Source organism: Anser anser, assembly GCF_964211835.1.
Source record: "Anser anser genome assembly, chromosome: 13".
Lineage (NCBI taxonomy): Eukaryota > Metazoa > Chordata > Aves > Anseriformes > Anatidae > Anser > Anser anser.
The window spans coordinates 7,460,622-7,483,971 of NC_139734.1; the positions used below are offsets into that span (position 1 = coordinate 7,460,622).

Sequence of the window (23,350 nt, forward strand, 5' to 3'; positions counted from 1 at the left end):
GATGGGTGGCATCTGTTATTCTGAGATAATTCACACACCGGTCCTCAGTTTCAATCAGAGAAGAATTCAGGAGCGAAGATGCCCCTCCAGCAACCCTGATGTACACAGAAGTTCCACTAGGTGACAACAACAGAGCTGGCTGTTATAAAGGCAACCACGTTTATCTCAGTATCACAACCACAAAAAATAAAAGCAGAGGTCCCGTATGTACAAAAAGCATTTTGGCAAACAGGGTGTGATACTTGAGCTATAAGTCATTTTTCCTCATTGGTTCCCCTGCTTCTTTTGCTGAATAAATGATCCCAACTGATTTCCCTGCTCCAGATGATCTGTCCAAGCAAATAATCTTTTCATTTATTTTTCCCTTGCCTAGGAGGAAATATTTCTTTTCTATTAAAAGATGGTTGCATGGGAATACCAGTCAATGGTCTATGAAATGAGACAAAGAGAGAAACTCTTTGTTGCTAACTCAGATAAAGATTTATCTAGAGCCATCCTGGGTTTATCCTCTCAGTAACAGCCATTTCACAAAACGCAGAGGGAGCGATGTCATTCTCACTTGAGTGTGTATGTGCATTAATTCTTTCTACTGGAAAGAATCGAAACTGTTCATCTATGTGTCACAGCTCCTACAATGACATAATCTAATGGAAATGTATCCCCTTTTATTTGGAAAGCATCCCCATTTTAGGGGGGGATGAGACTATTTTTGCACTATAAGGATCTGACTAGGCTCAGTGGGCATGCTGCTGATATCCGTGAAGCGCCCATCAATCTACAAATTTGTTTCCAAATATATAAGCCACCATCTTCTTTGATGAAGAAAACAAAACTGTGTGATGCCAGGCATATTTGGGCAACATCCTAAAAAGACACTGAGCCATGTTCCTGTATGGTTCCAAAAAGAGCTGAGCTGGCACAAGCAGGAGATGGAGCAGAGCTGGGAAGGAGCTGCAAGGCACGAGCATGGAACTGTGTACGCAGGCAGAGCCAACAAAGCCCGTGCGTTGACGAACTACAGCTTCAGTTGGATATTCGGTCTCCTTTGGTTCTCTCCAGAGCCATTGCAAAGAATGAGACACCTCTAGAAGGTGATTTAAGCCACCCAAGATATGCTTTTACTGTGAATGGCCCATAGAGGTTTGCATACCCTTCGCCTGCCTCAGAAGAGCAGCCTGCTATTTCACTAAATTAGGCACTTTAGGTAAGCCTAAAGTTAAACTTAGAGACCAAAACTGTTCCTCCAGATCTTGTAGCACACCTAACACTTGCATGGTGCTAGGAGTGGAGGGGTCCAGGTTCCCTTCGCCTCTGATGCTAGGGAATAATTACACATAAGGCAGAACTCAAAACGTAGGAATAAAAACAATCTATTCTGAGCTCAGATCGGTCCCAGGTGATTGGCAACATGCTTCTTCCATAGGAGACAGGTAATCAAAGGCATTTAGCTATTTGAGGCATCACCTTTCAACATAATAACGGAATATGAGTGTCAGAACGAGCAAAACAGCCACCTCCTGAAAACGGGGTCTGTTCAAAACATCTCTAGGTAGCAGCCTAGAAATACGTCCAAAGCCACTGCTGCAGGAGATCTCTCTGCTCATGGAGGGATCTTCTCCCTGATGGCAACACTTAGGGGGTTTTTACCTTACCTGCATACTGGTGATGAATTTATAAGCAGGCGCAGACAGCTTGATGGCCCTTCTCTTTTCATCCTACCTATTGTTATTCATATAATTGTATAATCCTTATTTGAAACTCCCTAAGCTATTTGCCTCAATAACACAAGTTTTATTCATACGCTGTGGTTTGAAGAAACAGAGCATAGTGTCTCCTGTAAGAAAAATCCAAATGATGTTTCTTTGTGGCTGGAATTTAATCTATTCTAAGTGGTGCCTCTGCTCCCTAGTGCTTTGCTTACCGGAGGTGAGCTCTCTGGTGCTGAAAACAGAAGATATTTTAGCATTTATGTGCGAGCGCGTGCATGCAGGAATGCAAATCTGTAAAAGTTCCAGAGTTCATCTAAAATGCTAACAGAATTACAAGCTCCCAACCTACAGGGCTTCCGACCGGAAGAACACATGGTGCTCATTGCTCCTTCCCAAACACAAGAAATGCAGTTATAGTGACATCTCTTCTTCCCCTGGTCAGCAGAGTGGTCTTAATTGTCTATGTCATTATGCAAAAAAAGAAAAAAAGGCCTCAAATTTTATTGTGAGGGTGTTGCTTCCACTGTTGATCTCTAGAGAAACTAATTCCAGGTGTGGGGGCAGTCCTCTCAGTGCTTTTTAAATGTGTAAATTTCTCAGGCGTAACTTTACATCTAATCTGACAGTGAGATACACTAACTGTCTTCCATATACAAGAAGGAATAAGACAAAACCTTTTGTCTCCCTCAGGCATATATCAGTGAACAGAAATAAAAACAGGAGAAATCTACCATAACTTCCATTAAAAAAGGAAGAAAAAAAAAAGAATATGGCACAACAATAGCAAGCTGTCCTATGAGCAGCAGGGGCAGCTCTGGAGAGGAAATTGTTCAGAAGAGACCTGCACTCTTCTGTTCCTCTTCAGAACACGCGATAGTACAGCTGTGCCATCCCAGGGGTTACCTACCAGCCTGAGCATCACGAATCCTCGTGTGTGGTGTGTGTGTGTACAACGGCATTTGTGTAACATCAAGTAATGAACTGCTTCTATTCAAAGAGTGCTCTAAATGAAACCACTTTTCAGGCAGTCTAATCTGACAACCCAGCTTGTTTGACAACCCAGCTTTTGTTTCTGTCTGCTACCAAGTGACTCTGGGCAAGCTGTTTTTTTCCTGCATCTTCTCCCCATTCAGGCAAATGAGCACACCACCCCCCACCTCTCCCTTAAGAACAGTTAGGCTTTTTAACTCCTTAACTTTTTAAAGTAAAATCATTCAAAAATCCCTCTGTATGAGCTCCCCCAAATATCCTCATAGTCAAGGTTTTGAGCAGTTCTGTATTACTTGGCTCTGCCCACAACAGGACATAACTCATTCAGCCATCACAAGACCAACTGCTGGTAGGTCACTCGCAGCAGGCTGACAATGCCGAGAAATGCAGAACCCGATCTTGCAAACTCTGCAGCAGAAGCCCTGCTGCAAACATTACAGCATGTGGATGAGGAAAGCAGGAAAATAAATGAGGCAGGCTGTCTGGAAAATTTCCATCCCAAAGATCAGATTATTCCTGAAACTTACATGAGTGAGCAGGGGCTGGAAGGGTTACACAGATCCCCCTGCATCTGCATAAATCGTCAGCTCTCTTGGGGCTGGCAAAGCGCTGTAGAAGCACCCGATTTCCTTCAGAGAGGATCCTGCAAGTTGAGAACTGGGAAGTATGTTTACCCAATAATAGTCTGAGGTGAATTTCAGATCCCTCAGGAGGCTCCAGCCGCATAATTGCAAATACTTATTTTATCTGAACCTCATAACTTTAACTTGCAGTGATTAAAATGAAATTCCCATCTCAGATGCGCAGGAACAAAAGTCTTAATAACAACTGCTAAATCTCAGTATCACATTCAGCCACCTTAGTAACCTGTTTAAAAAATAAAAAAATAAAACATCTGGAATCACATTATCATCCAGCAAAAGGGCTGAAATTTCCCTAGGGGAAATATTGGCTTAGAGAGAAATTTTGCTTAAAAATGAAGCTTGTATCATCAGAATGTAAAATCCCAATCAAAGAAAGCAACAGTGTGCTGTAAAACCTAACCACTCCAATGAATAACAACATTTTTCTCTTTGTATCTGTTTAATACCTGAACAGTCTATGTTTAAATTATCTAGCAATGAAAAAGTTCCCTACGGATTCTCCCCCTCCTAAACACAGGTCCAATGCATTTAAAAAAAAGTCACTCCAGGTTGATCACAATGATCATTTGTTTGTGGCAAGCACCACTAATACAACAAATACCCTCACATTCTTCTGTCGTACTGGTAGATAAATGAAGATAACCCTAACACTAACACGATCCCCTATATGCTGTCACGATAACAACGCTGTAGAGTGTCCTACATCTGCACAGGATCATCATCCAAACAGTGTCAGTCGTCTGAGCGAGCCAGGGAAGGTTTTCTTCTTTAATGAATCAGAGAAAGAAACCAAACGTTGGAGCTGATCTTGCCAAACATTTTCAGGTGGCTGTACAGAACGCTCTCGGCATTATGAAACATCCGTAACAACACAAAGAAAAGAAGCAGACTTCTTTTCACATGGCTAACAGCATTGCTTGTGCTTCAATTTCTTCTGCCAAGACAAAGTTTCTTTGGGAGAACTACAGCAAAGAGTGTTCATTGCAACCCCTCTGCAGAGGCAACTGTGGTCAGAAGAGGGGAATTTGGTGGTTTCGGGAGAAGTTTGATTTAGATTGGGTGACAAACACATGGGGAAGGGCGCTGTCAGGACACTGCTTTCCCCCTGCTGTGCCACCGAGCACACACCGAGTTGGCCTAAAATGAATGCTTAATGTAGACTGGATTACTTCCCCAAGGCACCTGGCATTTAACCCTGATCCCAAGCACTTCCCTTTTTCCGTCAGATGTTGAAGGTGCTGTACCCACAGGTCAATGGGCCAGCTCCGTACTTACGGCGTTGTTAGCTTTTTGATAAATTGCGCTCGTCAACCCTACCATTTCTTCTGCAATTTGCCAAGGATTAAGCAGATGTGGACAGGAAAATAGTTAACTAGGATTGCAAAGCAGTTTCCCTGGTTTTCTTCACACTAGGAATGCACCAACAGTAGAAGGGATACGTACAGTTAAACAATGTTGTTAATACATTGTGCTTAATGAAAACACATACATTCAAGTCACAGCGTTACAATTTGGATATGACAAAATACGGGGTTGCTCAGATGTGGAGTTTTACTTTAGCACGTTTAAGAAGCCTGATCAGACCTGATTCTGGCTTTCAAGCACCCTAACACATGGAATGTCTTATGTATACGGAGAGAAATTACCCGAGATGCAGGGATGTCCTGGCAGCAGAGGACAGGATGAGGAGCACAGTGGCAGGGCTGTAAATCCTGGTCTGTTACTGGCATTTATGGATGTAGGAGAACTCGTTTAATCTCCCCAGCACCATCCACAGCTCTGTAAATCAGGTCACTTTGGATGTGCTGCTGTTCAAGAGCTTGCACTGCTACATCAATCTGCTTAGGCTCCTGCTTGCCCTAAGACCTAAGTCATTTGCCTTTTTTAGCCCTGAGACCGGCTCCTGCGGTCTGGTACAGCCTTTGCTCCCGCACCTACTTTGCAATTAGTATCCGCGGTAGTGAGTTTAAACCTCTATTGCATATTTTTAGATGAGACCACGCGTCTGGAACGCAGCACAGACAACAGGATGTGATGGAGGACTGTTGTTGCCAGTGTTTAAAGGAGTATCATCGAAATTAATCTGTTCTAAAACAACATCCAAGTTTCCAGAGCACCTGATAGGACTGAGTCCACATCAGTTATAATATTTACTTTGACTTTTATCACCAATATTTGGCATTTTCATTTTAAACTAGAATATCTCCTGACAGTTTTATTTTCCTTTTTACTATACTTTTATTTTGTTATAGGCTGGTATCTGATACTCATTATCTTAAAGCACAAGTGCTATCTGATTTCAATGCAGACTGGTATCATGAAGGAATGGCAAATTGCTTTAGGAGATTAATAATATAATCCAAAATAACTACCTACAGGTTTTGTATCTACACATCTGTACTACGACTTCCCTATCTCATTCTCCTCCTGCTTAGCCCAGGATATGTGCGATGTTGTAATACCAAGAAATACTGCTGTAGCTTCTATTTACTGCTGTGAAGAGATGACTTTGTGAAGAGCTGAGAAAAACTACTAAAAGGGTGGAAAAACTTATCTGAGATTGGCCAGCATAAAAATGGAAATTTATTCCAAGCTGACAGATAATTTGAGACGTAGGAGCACAGGAACCTAAGACAGAGCCTGAGGAACTCTATCTGCAGCTAAACAAGGTCTTGAATTATGTCCCTTTGATAAAGTCACCTGTCACTGCCCGCTATCCAGGTAAAATCTGAAGGAGTTGAAAACTTCAGCCAAGTAACTGACAAGTCCCAAGAGAGTTGCATGTCAACACAGCACAGAAAGATGCTCTCAAATCTCCAAATACTTGAATGGACAGTCAGCCTTATGTTTTGTTCATTACCAGAAGCATTGAAAGCCGATGGGAGCTCATGTTCCACCATCTACGGAGGAAATAGGGACTTCTTAAATTATGGGGGTAATTTCTTCTCCTGCTCTTGCAAAATTTGCCAAACACTCTTTTGAAGATGTTGCTTGAATGTTACCTGGAAGTTTAACATCCTTCTCTATCCAAAATTAGATAAATTCCAAGAATCTAGTCTGTGCTCAGTCTGTATTGAGAGAGGATAGCCACCATCTATCCCTTTATATCTAATGTATGGCATTGTCAGTTTTGGTACCACGCAGCTAATGAACACCAGTCCACACGTGGATATCTTATTTGGCTGGGACATGCTGCAGAGTCCCATAAGGCCAGTACTGGAGGCGCATAAGCTACAGCACTCTTAATATCCAAACATGCACCTGCAAGCACAGATGTCTGAGAAAAAAGTTGTAAGAGACTATGGAAGTTCTGTAATAACAGTGAGGAAATGGTTGTCAAATTGTCCTCACAAATAATACGACCATTAATTTACAATCAACAGGATTACTCACTTTCCTTCCACGACAATCACTGAATAAATTATTTTCTTGTCTACCCAGAACCTTTAAAATGAGGTGAGATCAGATGCAAATGAAGAGGAAATTGCCGTTCCAAGGACAGATTTTATTATTTTCAGTCTCTGACAACAAATATATTACTGGTCATATATAAAAAACCCCTGCCCGCTGAACAGCAGAATAATAAAACTGCAAACTTAATTATTAATGGGCACCTGAAGCCATTGGAATCTCTGTCCAGAAGCAACACTTAATTTGTAATGTGCCGTGACTCAGTCAATGTCTTTATATTTATAACTAAAAGACACCAAAACGTGTTTGTAGTAGTAACACTGACTACATGACTGTAGCAGTGCTAAGAGGCGTGGGAGGAATATCAGGTCTGATAGGCTCACATAGGTAAGGCATGAATTAGAGGAAAGTGTTTCAGAGGTAGCTGCAAAGATCATAATTGCCAGCAGCAGCAGCAGTGTCTGCAGAAACATCTGTCCAAACCTGTCAGTCAGCAGGGGAAACCAGAGAAATGGCACATCTTACATGGACACCGCACTCCAAAGTAATAGCTGTAATTGCAATAAGAAAGGTTCCCCGGTCAAACTTTCAATGTTACTTCTGGGCAAAGATCCCAGTACTGAAAAAGATAAAGATCTTTTTCAATTCTTGAATTATTTCCATCTGTACGCCAAGTAGAAAGCATCCACAGCAACTTGGCAAAAATACCACTTTTAAAACAAAAAGGAAAGGCTGAGTTAGTGCTGGAAATTGTTGGCATTGCTGGAGACAGCCAGCAAATTCTGCACTTGTCATCAACACCAGCACTGAGCGGGAAGCAACTGTGCCAGCCCTCACTACCTGCAATCTTCCACCACTGTTCTTTAACCCCTCTGTTACCCTTTGCCCGGAGGGAGCAAACCAGCCCTACCTTGCTGCAGTTCCTCTGCAGAAATCCCCCCCCAGGAAGGCAGTTAATGGCTGGCTGTGTAACACAAGCCCTGCGGGATGCTTTGTTGCAGTATGAATTTGTTCTTCAAGGCCAGTTCTGAGCTGGCCCATCTCTTGCTGTAGCTATCAAGCCAACAGGGACAGTCTTGCCATGCAATCACAATGGTTTCCTAATTCATGGCTTGAACTCATCATGTGCATTTGTCTACTGGGCACTACACTTACACTGACGACTTGTTTAGCTGCTTTCGCTGAGACACTATTGCATTATAAGGATTTTAAATTGATACTGTTATGAACAGGAGTTGAACCAGCAACCAGACCAGAGAGGGTCTACAACCCCAAACTGCACTCCACCAGCCCATCGAGCTGCAGAAAGAGCTGCTGTGGAAGTCAGAAATCAGAGAGCATCCCTCAGCCCCTGTAATTCTAACCTGGAAATGGGGATTTCTTTCAAACAGTCCAGTAGTAGAAGCAATTTGTAGGAGACAACTGAAATTTTACTAAGGATCTGTCAGGAATATTAGGACATCTGCATGACTAAAGGCAAACACCAGAGCAATTCAGGTGGAAAGCAGCTCTAGGCCTGTCCTTCTGCGAGCCCTGCCAACCGGGTCGGTAACTGGGCGAGCAGATCCATCGGAAGGCTTGGACCCTGCCAGGAAGGCAGCTAGGGATATAGATCAGCTTCTTCAGCTGGCACACCGCAGCAGCCAGCTAAAGGGACTCTGTCAATATTTCATTTATTTGTGAGGGAAGAAAATAAGGTTTAAAGAGCTTTGAACTTTCAAAAAAGAGCCCTATAGCTCCTGGCACTATATCAGCCTAGATCAAAGTCACTTTATTTTTTTATTTTTTACTTTTTTAGATACCCAAACCTGCTCTTTTGTTTAATGCTCCCTGACGCTGCAAAGGACCAAAACGATAATAAGATGCTGCTGTAAGGACAAGCAATTCTTTTCAGGCAGAGTACATTCAAACACACATAAGGGCTCCTGTTACCTGCTAATGGTGCCACAGTTTCACTCTCTCATCTTACTCTGTCAACTTTGTAGCTGAATTATGGCTTTAATATCTTGGTCTCCGTTCTGACTATGATTTGTTCTTTGTTGTTTTTCTGAACTGCACTTCAGAGCAATACATTGTTAGAGACACTTTAGCTGGTTATAACAGAGCATCGCCAACTGAAAGTCTCTTCACTGCTATTCATTATGTACTGATATGAGTGTACATGATCTAAACATGTTCAGAACTTGGAAACCTTTCAGAACGAGTGCAAATTCCTAATAGAATATACTTCTTTACATTTACTTATTTTATTATTAAAACCAGCAGCACATTGCAGTGTAATGCTTTTCCCACTTCATGTATTTTCATCACAAGCTCCACTCAGAATGCATCCTCCATCCTTACAGTTATTTTACTTTAAATATTTCATGATTGATACACAAAAGACAACACTGGATGAATGTAACCCTTATTTCATAAATGCTCCTCAAGGGACTACATATGCTTAATACGTGAAGAAGTACACAGCAGGTCTGTCTAAATTATTATTCATAACTACGAGGGGACTATAAATGCACATTTCTTTTCAAAATTCAGGGTCAATCTAACAGAGTTTTTACGTTGAGCTATCACAGGAGTCAGCTGATGTTCAATGAATAAAGGATTTGAAAGCTCAGGGCCTCCTAACTTCCTACTGGTTCCTTATTTCGAAGGATTCATAAAGGTAAATAGGTGCAGGGAACAACAGTGGATAATTCCAGTTAATGCAGAACAAAAGGGCGAAAGGGACTAAAACCTGGCAAGAAGCTGGCAGACCATCCAAACCCCTCAGTTCTGCTGGATAAGTAACTTTCCCCATCTGAATCCATCTACGGACTGTGCAGATAATGGGGACAAAAAAAATTGCCTTCCACTGAACCAAGTTCAACGTGCCTTCCAAAGTACCTATTCAGACCTGATACACCCCAAATTCCTTTCCATATATCTGCCCTGTACCACGGACCTGCCAGGCAGCACCACTCTTTTCCTTCACCAACATTTTGATAATGAACCGTGCGTTATAACGATTCAGGAGATTCATTTGCTAGCAGGACGGGATTTGCAAGTAAAGACTGCCAGGCTCTCAAGTCTACAATACAACACGTACTGCGGTGTGAAGATACCTAATCCAACTCTAACCTGGCTGTGGAGAGCTAAACCCTTAGAAGTTGAAAGGGAAAATAACTAAGGCTAGATGTTTTTATAGCTCTCCAGCTTAAGGATAATTTTCAAAAGCGTATGGAATTGAGGTAACTGAAATAGAATACTTTAATGACACAGCCCATTAGGTTATTAAGGAGATCAGTCAGTTTGTTTCAGTTGCTTTTAATTATCTTCCGTGGAGTTGTTCTGGTTTTATACTGGTGTAATTAAACATATCACATCCCAAGCTGCTTAATTTCCTTAAAGATTCTGTTTACCTGTTTTTAATTTTATGAGAACTTTAACTTCCAGGTGTTTAAACCAACAATTAAAAAAGAGAAGACCCTCTTAGACTGAAGAGGAATCAATTCAGAATATATTTTAAGTTTATGAGTGTTCATTTTCTTCTACTAGCAATTCCCAGTCACTAGTCTCAGGCGAGATATCCTGACATTTTTAATCATACAAACACCATAATTTTGGAACAGCCATAGGCTTCTTCTTTTTGTTTCTTAAGATTTGACAGAGGATACATCATAAATGGCGCTTTAAGAAAAAACAATTCTATTATTCTAGCTAGCTGGGACAATGACTGTCACCATGAAAATAAAATTACTGCCATTAAATCGAGAACTTAATTAGAATCACAACAACAGGTTCATTTTCTACTGGGGACTTGGTCTAGTGGCATGGCATAGGATGATTTACTCAAGAGCACCTATCAGGGCTGAGCCAAGTCTTTAGTCTTTGAATACTTCTGATATTCAAGCTGCCTGGAAGAAGCTCGGTAGTTGCAGAAGGTTCATGGGCACTGCGTCTGGTAGCTAGGGATGAGCTAGCAACTCCCACCGAGAGAAATCTGGTTTATGCCCATGTATGGAGTCAGAAAGAATCAGACTCTAATTTTCCTCCATAATCCAAGCAGACACAGAGCCTCCAGATGACTGTATCAAACACAATCTTTACTTTTCCCCTCCTTTTTCATTACAGAGTGCCCTCTATCCCCAAACTCTGATAGCAAAGATCAATACGATACCAAAGGGAGAGGATTATGGTCTGCCTACACTCAGTTTCTATAACAGAGAGAGAATAAATCTCCCTGGCTGACAAAACGAGACATCAACTGCATTTGCCAGTAGTTGTGAGATACTCTTTAGTTATTCTGGAAATCCTCTTTCATGCAGACACTGGAAATCCCCTGTGCACGTCATCATTTAACCTGTCTGCCAAACTCAATGTCACCTTCCTACCGTCTATCTCCTCCCCCTGCAGCCGGTTCAGCAACAGAAAAGGTGCATAATTATTTCATAAACACGCATCAGTGAGCTCACTGAGCTTGGGAAAAGAGTGTAAAAGACTTAAGTCCTGATCTTGTACATACTTGAGAATGCCACGACATGACGATTCGCTCCAAATTATAACTTAACCAATGAGACCACTTTTCCTTATCAGAGGATAAGAATGAAAGAGATGATGAATAAGAGGATACATCTTATCACAGCAAGAAGCGCCAGGATAAGAATCCAGGAACCTTGGTTGCCATTTTGTCTGACCTGAAAGGAGTCATTTATTCTTTCTGCATTTGTTTTCTTTTCTATGGGGGAGCAGCACTAATACTTATTTTACATGTCTTTTAAAAGCAAATAATGTTCTGAATGCACTTTGAAATTACATGAGTCAGTGCAAAATACGGTCCCATATGTGTAATTTTAAGTTTTTAATGACAATTTAGGCATATGCATGCTGTTAGAAAAACAACAGCTTTACCAATACAATGAAAATCACTATTTGAGTTTATAAAGCCTGTATTTATTAAGAAGGTCTGCCTGAGACTAGGATAATAAAGTTCTCAAACATCTACATGCACACACAGCGGTAACTGGTTGCCAAACTTAAAATGAGTGCCAATTTGCTGAGATCTCAAACAGCCCCAGAAAATTAAGACACAAGATCTCTCTCCATAAATACAATCACCTGAAACAACTCATTCCTTACCAGCAACACCAATATTTCTTCTTCCAGGAGCATGAGATTTCTCAGAAATAAACCCATCTTCAGAGGAGATTACTAACATCTCAAAACACTGTCCACAACCCACAAAATCACTCCACCTCTACCAGTAGAAATAATACTTCAGCAAAGAAAAATTAAAAGAAGAAAAACAGAAAGAACCTTGCTGAGACAAGTTACAACACCTGCAGGACGCTTCAGTAACACAACAATTAGCATCACAAAATCTAGCTGAAAAATGAATAAATACCGTGCTTTTACAACAGATGGATACATGATGGGTTAAATAGAATGTTGATGTGAAAAGCTGCAATTTCTAAATGAAGGCATTTTCTGAAATGTCAAAATGACTCATCAGTTTGAAATATATTCTGAAAGATTCCCAAAAGAGTCAACCTATTACTGAAGAAAACTGATTAATAAGTCTAGTATCGATCTATTGAAAGTGCACAATGAGTCTGCCTTTCCCTTCGAAATTTCTTCCCACACCAAAACACTAGCAATTTTTCAGGATGGTCCACATGGAAATCATTAAGCAAACATAATAAAAAGGGAAAACAAAATGAAGAAAATCTCAAACATTTACTATAAGAGTTTCTCAGTTCACTTCTTTTGCATGAATTAATGTCACGTTCAGAAACAACCCCAACCTGTCCATCTAAGGGAATGTATTATTCCTCAGAATGACACTGTTAAAGCACTTGTCTGAAATTCCCAGCTATTTAAAGCGTCTCCTTGAAGGCACCTACAATAACTTTGCATGGGGAAAAATTAAAATGAACTGATGCAATAAGTAGATAAGGATGCAGACTAAGAGAACAAACAACACCTTGGCGTGTCTTAGAATGCAAACGATCACACATGGGAACTTTCTTGAGCTCAAGCTGCTGCTGTAAGCAGCACTGAATTTATTCAGAAAAAAAAAAGATCAAGACTATTAGGAAAGAGATTCAGCCCCAACCCATACAGCAATACAACTGAGATCTGTAGACAGAAAATTCAAGTGAAGTATTTCAAGGTATCACAAGTGGATCTCATTCTAACTCTTCTCCACAGGCCTTTGTGTCTCTGCTGAGGAGTTTGCATGGATCGATCGATCGATCTATCTATCCATCCATCCATCCACACACACATGAATAGACATTTTAGAATGCTGGACAATGGAACTTTGTTGCATTTTGAGATGTTTTCTCTTAAGGTTATTGCAATTTATTGTAGTTATTGCAATTATAATGAGAAAAGGCTCACAAGGCAGTCTGCAAACTATGTATGCATTTTGCATTGAAATGCACCCAAACGTGGGAAGGTGGACATCGCTATTTAACAGCACATTAGGACACACAGTGATTAAGAATAATTATCCATCTTAAAGTACAAAGCAAAATTAGGAAGACAGAGTGTAATTATGCTAATTGGAATCCAACCTATGCACTAATACCAAACCTTGGAAATGCAGCTGTGGCTCCTTCACAGGCACAAGTGTTAATTATTGTTTATGTCTCATCCTAAGGACAAACTTTCCCTGGAATACAATGCTAACCAGCAACTCAGAGAACCACCGCGCACAAAAGTTGCCCTACAAAGACACTTGCCACGCTCTTCACAACCTGGTTCTTCATTAGATATTTCTCCCCAGGATGGTTACCAGGTCTGACACAGATGAAATTATACCTGCCTGCAGAGATACTGTTGTGACCAAGGACAAGGGAGTTTTGTTTTTCCAAAAAGATTTTTAGTTCTCTTTTCTTCACCAGGAAGCCTACCGAAAACGCAGCTGATTGTGGTTTCCTACCACAAACCAGGGCATAAGCAACAAGAGCCCATGTAGAAAAATAAGTCTGAAATATATTTTGTTTCTGCCTGTGAAACTCAGCCCCCAGCTTTTATTCAATTTATATATATTTAAACTTATATGACAGTGGTCACTTTTAACATTTCATTTGTATGCACGCTTCTGATGTGCCATGGACACCAGCCAGTCACTAGAAACTTTAAGCAAGAGATCAATCCATTTCCTAATTAGAGATGGGAATTAATGGGAACTGAAATGACCATTGTAAATAAGGCAGGCCCTAGACAACGACTTCTTTACATGCCCTGTGCCCTACAGCACTTCCTTTGTAATATTTTCAAACTATCCACTCTCATCAATGATTTATGGTGTCTAGGTGCTACTTGGCAGTACTTTCAATGTCAGTGCTGATAAAGGAGAAAACTTTTATTGTATCTTGAACCATCAACAACTTGCTTCTGAAATTTGAAAAGAGTTCTTGCATTTGACCTTCATATTTACAGAGTCTAAACACCTGCACTTTCACGGAGAATAACACTTTAGGAGCACTTCACTAATGAGCCACATCAGCTTTACCCATCATCAGAATATGCCTAATTCCATTGGCCTCGCACCATCCTTCTCCAACTGGGTACTGAACCTCATTGTGACAGCTCATTTAGTTCTGCTGGCAACGTTAATGAGATTACGATTATGTGAGAAACGCACCTACCAAGTATGAATTCTTACGCAGCCCTCTAGTAAAAAAGGAATATTACAACTTTAATAGAAGGAGGCATCAAAAAGAATTTACCCACACAAAGAAATTCAACAATTATGTTTAAATTTAATATAACATGATAAAGAGAAGAGCTGGAGTAAAAGCCTGTCACTGCTTCTCACACCATATTATTTATGGCTCTGTGTAGGACCAACACCACAACATTGGCGGTCAGAAATCTTAATACCTTCTGACACAACTGGGTTGGTCCATCTATTATCACCCACAAATCCTTCAGAAACAAATACTGGTTCAAATAATTATGCTGTTCAACATATTAACTTCCAAGACACCAACAAGAGGAACTGCAGTGATAAAATGACTTGTTTTAGGGAAGATCGGTTAAAAAGAATTATTTGTACCCTGGGCTTCAAATCAAATGCCTTTAATATTAGGATCACACTTTCCACTGAATAAATGTCAGAGAAATAAACTTGATAGAAAAATATATTTTCCATGCTCTAAAATTATGAATTTTAAAAAGGACTGAGAGCACGAAACTACAAAGTCTTTAACCTCAGGGGAATAAATTCAAATACCAACCAGGTCAGTAATAATCTAATGTCAACTGTTACCATAAAAAATGGACAATGATAAATAATGAAGTATCAAGCTGCCAGGGAGGTATTTAGTGAGACCTGTGAGGATCTGTGTTATTCTTACTTACTCTGCATTATTCTCTGTGTATCTTGATTAGAATTTTAAAGAAAAGGTAATGCTTCTCCCTACCCTATTTCACAATCATTTATAACCCAGAGCATGAGAACTGTCAGCCTACCTCTTAAGATTCTTCCAGACTGTTTTTATTCAGTTTGGGTACTTGCTAGCTTGTTTCCAACATTATTTTCCTGAGAAGAAAAATAAAACAAAGCAATCAATGAAAGGTGAACGTTTACGTTGGAGAGGTTTAGCACACAATGCAGATTTTGCTCATCTAAATGGCAGGTATTTTCTTAATTACATTTTCCTCCTTTCAAAATGTTGACAGCTTAAAGAAAAGGAAGTTTTGTATAGATCTCTGCTCTGACTGGTATTCAGCTGACTTCCACTACCTGCAGGATGGGTAAATGCCCCTTCTGTTCACAGCTGCATACCTCTCTTATTACTGCTATGACTTTTATTGATGGAGAATATAAAAGAAATACTCATCACATGTAAATTATTTTAATATGTCGTAGCTAGCCAAATGAAAACGAAGAGGGCCAGCAGCAAGCAGTCCACTCTACAGAAAACAAAGAAGCACTGAATGTTAAAACATTGGAACAATATGAAGTGCTTATTCCTCTTAGCCTTACACTCCATTGCATCAATGCAATTATTTACTCTTCTGCAGGCGTGCATTTCTCTCCTTACCCTGTCCAAACTGTTTCTTTATAAGAGCAACACACAGGCTTCTCTTTCAAGAGAAAGATCGCTTGAGCTGCAAAAACCATGTGCTGCACTTAATGAAACATGAGAGAAAACAAGATCTTAAAATCAAGCATAGACCTTGGGCAGGCCAGCCAAAATCCAGCATGAGGTGCTAACTGTGGTAAAATACCTCAGTGACTTCTATGTGACAGGGAAAACACTACGCACCCTGGAACTGAAGTATATGTATTTATTGATAAAATGACTTCCCTAAACGAAAATATAGTGCTATCAGCTACCTTGTAATAGCAATATTAAAGCAGGATCCAGCACGCAGAGGACACGAGCTAACTTCCATATCACGACGTGCTCCCAAAGGGCACTGTCTCTGCCAGCTGTTCCCTCGGCCTGGCTGCCTCAGCAGCAACGCCGGCCTCTTCCCGGCCTTCCACCGCGAGATCCCGCTGTCGCGACACGATATCGCAGGCACAGCACGACAGAGACCGCGGCCGGGCCGGCGGGACCCTCCCGCTTCCCCTGCGGCCCCTTCCCTCAGCGCCCGCCCCGCGCCCTCCCCTCAGCGCCCGGCGGCGGGCTCGGAGCCCCGGCTCCCTCCCCGCTGGGGGCCGGGCCCGCGGCCTCGCCCGGCTCGGAGCCGGGGGCCGGGGCGGCGCAGCGCGGAGCTGGCGGCGGGGCGAGCCGCGGGTAAGGAGCTGGGCCCCGGCCGCCGGCCCTGCGCTGTAGGACGGCCCCGGCGGCTTGCTACGAGGGGGTTTGGCCGTTAAAGTACGGAGGAAGTGGTTTTGGGAAACTTGTGTTTTTGTCCTGGAAACGAAGGATCGTAAAAATATACTCCATGTGTAACGTAAAGGAAATGCCGCGTCTGCTGCTGTGCGGTTTTAAGCAGAAGGTGGATGCAGACGGGTTTCTCGGTTAGTTACTTGGCGGTAACTTCACATTTCTTATGGTAATGTTGTTACTTGGTAATTTCCCATTTCTGATGGTAACATAGCTTTTCACATTTCTGCCTCCTAGGAGGAGATGGAGCTTCTCTCCCTCAGGTTTTCTCCAAACACTCTGCCCTTCTTCTTCAGGGACACAGCTGAAGCACACCACTGACGAGGCTGTGTCCCCGTGTGTCCGGGAGCCCGGGGGCTGCTGGAGGAGCAGCTCGGGCAGGTGCTGTTTTCAAAGCCCTCTCTGCAGGGCTGAGCTCGCCTTCTGCACTCTGGTGAGGTACGGACTTGTCCTCGTGAGGAGTAAAAGCTGCAGGACGCCAGGTGCCACTTTGAAGCAGTCTGTAAATGTGTTTTATTTATTATTTACAAGTATATTTACGTACTCTAGGTTATCTTTTATGTTCATTTTGGAGCAAATACCTCATTTTCACTGTGAAAATGAGCTACTATCATGCATATCTGATGCTATGAAATATTGCTCCCTCAGTCAGCCAGTCCCATTACCTGAGCATCCTCACCCCACTCCACCTCTCTGCCCCTGCTGCTTGTGCAGCCTCAGCTCCTCAGGCCAGCTGCGGGCTGCAGCACTAATTGCCTCTGTTTGCATTTCCTACTGGTTTTCTCCGGGCAATTTGATCTTATTAACCAGTCTCCAGCCTATTCAGGGTTGGTACAGTGAATAAAAAGAATTGTGTAGTTCTGATGTAACCTGTAAATATTAATAAGCACTATTTTTGACTTTTTGGCACATGTTAAAAATTAAACTTATGGGCCTAGAAATTTGGCACTACAGATTGCTTTTGGAGTCTAGTCTTGGGAAGGAAGGCCTGAATTTGTGTTAGGGGCGCAGGGTCCTTACTCAGTGCACAGATGGACCTCAGCAGTAACATGGCACGTACAATAGGCAGCATAGCGTGTTCAGTAGAGAAATGGCTAAAGTCAGCACCTTTAAAACAAAGTTGTCTAAAAACCGTTAGCAAACACCAAAGCAGGGTGGCATAGGTGAACTTCAGGCATGAGAGAAAGTGGTTTTGTTTACTTACTGGGTTCCCTTTTTTCTGATGGAACAACCACAGTTGTCACCGCTGCAGGTATCTTCCCAAAGGGATATCACCCGCACATTTATTCTTCTTATCTTATTAGAGTAGAGGAAAAAAATAGGGCAAAATTGTTTAGGACAAAGTTGTTTACCTCCTTAGATTCAAAGGAAGAAGGGGAAGTACATCATTCTAACTTTAAAGGGGGGGGTGGGGAGCAAAGAATAACCACACACACACAGCTTTAAAGTGTATCCACATTACATTATAGCTACCTATCTGAGGCCTGTTTTATTCCTGGAACTTGGTTCTGGAGAGTTTTATTATTTTTTTTCACGCTGAGAGCGTGACCATCATTTTGAGAGCATCATCTGGCTGATACTTGTCATGTTTTTTTCTAATTTTCTAATCTAAGCAGAACAAGGAGGCTTTGCTTTTCTGAGAGGTGAGAGGTTTAAGGCAAAAGAAATATTTTTTTTTTAAATCACCTTTTGTTTTCATAAATGACTTCGTCCAAGTGTTACCTGTATTTCACAACAGACTTGAAAGGACTGCTGATCAAAATTCATTGTAAATGCCCAGTGGTAATTGTTATTGTAGGCTTACCCAGCAGATCTTAATGATGCATCACTTTAATCAGCAGTAGTGCTTTGGCGGGTGTTGCCTTGATGTAGCACAGTTACTTCAGCCACCTAAACTGGGTTTGAGCTGAGCTGTGATATTCCTCTGTATGCCTGCCATAGCTGTAAGTAATCTGGTCATTTATCCTGTGTAACTGAAACTGTTAATGGTTTTCTTTTGTTTTCATTTGTAGTGCTGCACCATGGCTACTACCTCAGCAGATAGTTCTGGTAGCTGTGAAAAGGGGCAGGTGGAGTTGAGCCAGAGTTCCAGGAGCTCTGTTTTTGACTACTCAGAAGATACGTTTGAGTCCTTCAGTGAGGAGGAAGCAGCCTGCTGCCAGCATGAGAGCGAACCACCTGAACTGTGTTGTTCTGTAGAGGATGTAGAGTCTTCTGCCGTGTCGGATGGGTTGGAAGGCACGTCATGTCTGGCAGGCCAAAGTCACACAGGTATGCAGAGCTTACCATGCTTGAGACCTGTCTTGCACAGCTTTAGATCTGTGCAGTGGAGGACTTGGCAAAAATAAAAACTTAAAAAATTGCATGCAGTGTGCCCACTGTACAGAGCAACAGAACCTCAGCATGCTTAGATCTGTGTCTTGGTTTCTCAGGATTCACTGATGACTACTTATAGGAGGGTTATGAATTGGCCATGAAAACCCTTCCTTAGTAATCTTGTGGTGCTTAAACTCTATTGGCACGTTCCAAATTTCTGCAAGATACTATGACTTCATAACCAGGTATGAGAAGCATCTGGGCTATGTAGTAATTCTTCCAAGGGTGGAGGGAAAGATCCAAGACTTGAAATACTTAAGAGGGCTGGATAGCACCTTAAAGCTGCAGCAGAGTGATAAAGAAGCAGACAGCAGGAAATAAGCTAACTGTCTCAATGTCTTGTTTGTTAGTTCTTTTCCCCCTTGTGTCTGTGGGGTTCTGTCATTCTTCTTCCCTTTCTCCAAATCTGGTCTGAGAAATATTGTGGGTACTTGAAGACATGATTTTTAAAAATCTGTTCTTAGTTCGGGAGCTTGTCAGCATGTATAAACAGTATAGTTTTTAAAACTAAGGCACTTAATATATTTTTTAAAAACAGCGTGGACTTGAGATATATGGTAATGTATGTTAGCTGGCATTGTTGTAATCTGATTCTTCTTTGTCCAACTTGATCAGCTGCTGTATACCAATATATAATTAACCTTGTCTGTACTTAAAAATGACAGCCTGTTTGTTCTTACTGTAGACAAGCCCAGTAGAGATGTTCTTTCTGTTCCTCACCCAGCCAGCACCTTACTGCTTTACTGCCTTTTTTTTTTTTAATCCCTCCCCACGTCTGCAATAATAACCAGCACAATTTTTTAGGAGTCCTTTTAAAATAATGTTTAGGCATGAAATCTCAGCAATGCAGGCCAAAACTTGTAGTCAAATATATATATACGTGTATGTAACCCCCTATTTGTCATAGCACGGAGTATAGCCTTAGTGCTTCAAAAATCTGAATAAAGAGATTATCATCGCCTTGATGTCTTATTCATGCTACATTTATGTAATTGAGCAGTGTCTAATGGATTAGATTTAACAGTTTTGGCTCAGAATTTTTAGTTTTTACAAAGACTAGGTATTAATAAACCTTTTTTTTTCTTGATGTATAGCAACTTTTAGAAATTATTCCATGTCTAACCATTAAAATCCATATTGTTGGCATCCAGAAGCATGTGCTAGGAGGAATCCTTGTGTGTATAGAGGTGCTTTTAATAAGTGTTAACACTTATTATCTTTATAAGGTTAATATTTCATAAAATCATGGAGTCTTCTGAATGCTACTAGTTAACTGAGGAAACCAGGGAATAATTCACAGGAAATGTTTTGGGAAGTTGATATCTCTCTGCAGTATATATCTTACAGAGAGCAGCATATATACATAATAAGAACTATAGAAGACTTGTCATGCTGGTATCTCCATAGGGACACATTATTTCCTTGTGTAAGCCCTCTCAATTTGCTATTAGTACCCTGAAAACAGAGTAGAGAAGTCAGGTGCTTGCTCAGTGTGCTCAGTATTTTGAACTGGAACCATGTATCTTCCTGTCAGTGGCACTGGCTTGTCAGACCTCTTAAGTCTTTTTTTTTACCCAGCTCTTCACTTTCACATCTTTGCTGGATCCTTAGTTACTGCAGAACTGGAGTTGTACTGGAACAAGTTGAAGAACAGGGAATTTATATAGATTTTCATTCTCCTCCTGCCTTCCCTCCCCATTATTTTTTCACTTGGATCAATACCTTGATAGAGTTCACCAAAGCTCCCATGAGTACTTGTACTGCCATAAGAGAAGGGCCTGCATAGGGCTGCAAGTAAGTGATACGGGGAGCTGATTGTGGTTGTTAGCATTGCAGACAAAACAATGTGTGAGTCTTTTTCTCAGCTTATCCTCTAGTCTTTCAGTGGAGTGACAGAAGCTTGCTCTGTATTTCAGCCTCAAACTCTGATGTCATCTGTAAAGGCCGATGGCTTGGGGCTTCTTTTCCCTCACCAGGGAAAACTCAATCACATTCAAGTGTGATCGCCTCCTGTTTTGTCTTACCACCTGATTTGTTTTTTCTCATTCCTGATTTCTTTACAATGTATGTCCAAAGCTACCTTTTTTTCTATTGTAGATGAGCAGTCTGAAGTAGTTGGTTCTGCGGCTGTGGAAAGATATTTCATGAGAAAATGGATGGATGTTCTAAAAAATAAAGAAGCTGTCATTAAGCAAGGCAAATCTGTCATCAAAACTCATTCTGGTGAGTTCACTAACTTTAGTAGAATTTATAATTCTTCTTTCTTTGACAAAGGGGATGTGAATTTTTAATGACTAAAATTTTATGTATAAGCTATTAAGGTAAGCCAGGTAATTAACCTGACTTAATTAGCCACGTAATTAAGTATGAAGATTCTCTTTTATGCCTTCTTGGAAAAACAGTTTGTCTACTGTAACACACGGCTTTGCTGCTCCTGACACAGAGACATTAGACTAGTGATGCATTACCACAAGGTGCGGATAAATCTACATAAAAATGTATCTACATCTTAAATTTAACTGAAAACCTCAAAATTTTACTGGGCTATTTATTTTTTCCCATTTTTCTCTATAGCTGTACAGGTACTAGGGTTGTATTTTTTTGCTCCAAAATCACCATGCCTTCAGAATGTGCGAAATGTTTTCCCCCTGTTGATCATTTGCGTTAATTACTGAATGACGTGTTTGCCATGTTCTAGTTCCTTTCCCAAGCTGCAGGAGGCAGCAGGGCACCAACTTTGACAAGAACAATGGAACAGCTTTAACCAACACAATGATGTAGTGCATGGAGGAGGAGAGGGGTTGGGAGGGAAGAAGGATGCTATTCGCGTGCACTGATTATACAAGGAGCTGTGAGAGCAGATGGTGGGATGGAAGTCCTGCTCAAATCTTTCTGAAAAGTGGGTCAGAGATACTATTTTTAATTAAAAAAAAGAGCAAGAAAGCTGTAGTTGAGCAAAAAATAATTGAATCAGAAGAGGAATCTTCCTCATGTTCCTTCATGTGTATAAGAAGTGAAGAAATTCAGAGGTTTTATAGGGCCCTTCTAAGACTAATTAATCAAGTAGGTCCTATTGCCCAGGTGCTTTGTGGCATTGCACTCACATACAAACATCCTGAAACTTCATGTACTGCAGGAGAACATGACCTGAGATTATTTTTAGGCTCTTCTTAATTGCATAGCTCATTCACAACAGTGGTGAGTCAGTGTTATGAGTTCCTGACTCATCTTCAGCATTTACCTTCCTGTTACTGGATTTCTAGGACTTCACGTAGTCAAATGAAGAGGCAGCTAATGTAGATTATCTCATCTCTAGTAGTGAGGCTTCTTCTGACCAGCTCCTCTGCAGTTGTCTTCCTAAAATACATCTGAATCTTGTGACCGTTTGATATGCAGAGAAATTGAAGAGGTCCTGATGAATTTGGATTCATTTAACAAATACAAAACAACAGGATAGTGTTAAGGAGGTTTTCCTTCTTCATAGGGTTTTCTTTGAGAGTTGGTTGGGAAGACTTCCTCCTGAAATTTGTATTTCTGTACTGCTATACAAACATTCTGCTTTTGGTTTATGGACTTTGGATGGGAAGAGTCAGACTGGTCATTGAGACTTGAAAAGCCAGCTCTTTCCTTAGCTTGTGGTGACGTATGAAATGATGCATTGTTTTCTATCTGTCCTGTCTCTTGTCATCGGAGCAGCTAAGCACTTTTCAGGCACATTCATTGTTACTGTGCTTCCAACCACTATCAATAAGAAGCTTCTTGCTTAAGCTGCTTTCATGCAAACATAGAACACAGTCTAGTGATGGACAGGTCATCTCCAAATTCATCAGCATCAATTGTACTTAGCTGTGTGTGTATTACTCTTTGTTTTTTGTTTTTTTGTTTTTTTTTTACAGCAGACTACTGACATATATCCAACATAAGCACAGCAACTTTCATATGCTGACATCTATAAATGTCTTCTCTTTGACTTAATAATTCATTGCTCAGTGGACCCTGAGCCCCTTATTATTTTATCAACTTGGAAACTTTTTAAGCACAATAGAAGATGAGCTCACCTAGAGCTAGGCTGCTGCACAGTTGGTCCCTTCAATAAGTTTAGCAAAATGAATGGTGCATGCACTGAGCATGCGTGTTACTTTTGAATTCATCTGCAGCTAATAAAATAAGAGAGTTTTTACATATCTTACTACTGATACTGTTAAATAAGGAAAAGAAAATCCAGGTTTGCCCATGGGAATGCCGCGGAGAATGGTTCTTGTTTTTCATAGTTTTATTTATGGCCTGAAAGAAGAAAAACCTAGATGTTGACCTCAAGAAAATTGAGAAATTTTTATCATAATTGCTTCTTAGTCTCTTCCTTGGACCTCCACCTCAGTTTTGTAGCAAC

The 23,350-nt window shown here is 41.0% G+C and overlaps 2 protein-coding genes across 17 annotated transcripts in view; one reads left to right on the forward strand and one right to left on the reverse strand.

The window, feature by feature from the left end:
- Positions 1 to 16,226, reverse strand: part of MTMR8 (myotubularin related protein 8) — a 75,036-nt gene extending 58,810 nt beyond the window's left edge. For both annotated transcript variants that reach the window (XM_083796608.1, XM_083796606.1), the window contains exons 1-2: positions 16,086 to 16,226; positions 15,215 to 15,284 (exon numbers count right to left, since the gene is read on the reverse strand). The gene's annotated coding sequence lies outside the window, so the exon portion shown is untranslated. The remainder of the gene's footprint in view (positions 1 to 15,214; positions 15,285 to 16,085) is intronic.
- Positions 16,227 to 16,354: 128 nt separating this feature from the next.
- LOC310880567 (uncharacterized protein C8orf48) overlaps positions 16,355 to 23,350 on the forward strand; it is a 99,660-nt gene continuing 92,664 nt past the window's right edge. For 7 of the 15 annotated variants that reach the window (XR_014571762.1, XM_083796630.1, XM_083796631.1 and 4 more), the window contains exons 1-4: positions 16,361 to 16,491; positions 16,822 to 17,086; positions 18,597 to 18,855; positions 21,058 to 21,183. Coding sequence is in view for 13 of the 15 variants with exons in the window: in XM_083796630.1 (XP_083652756.1) it covers positions 18,606 to 18,855; positions 21,058 to 21,183 (376 nt within the window). In the remaining 2 variants the exon portion in view is untranslated. The other 8 variants (XR_014571761.1, XM_083796625.1, XM_083796624.1 and 5 more) reach the window with 7 other exon arrangements.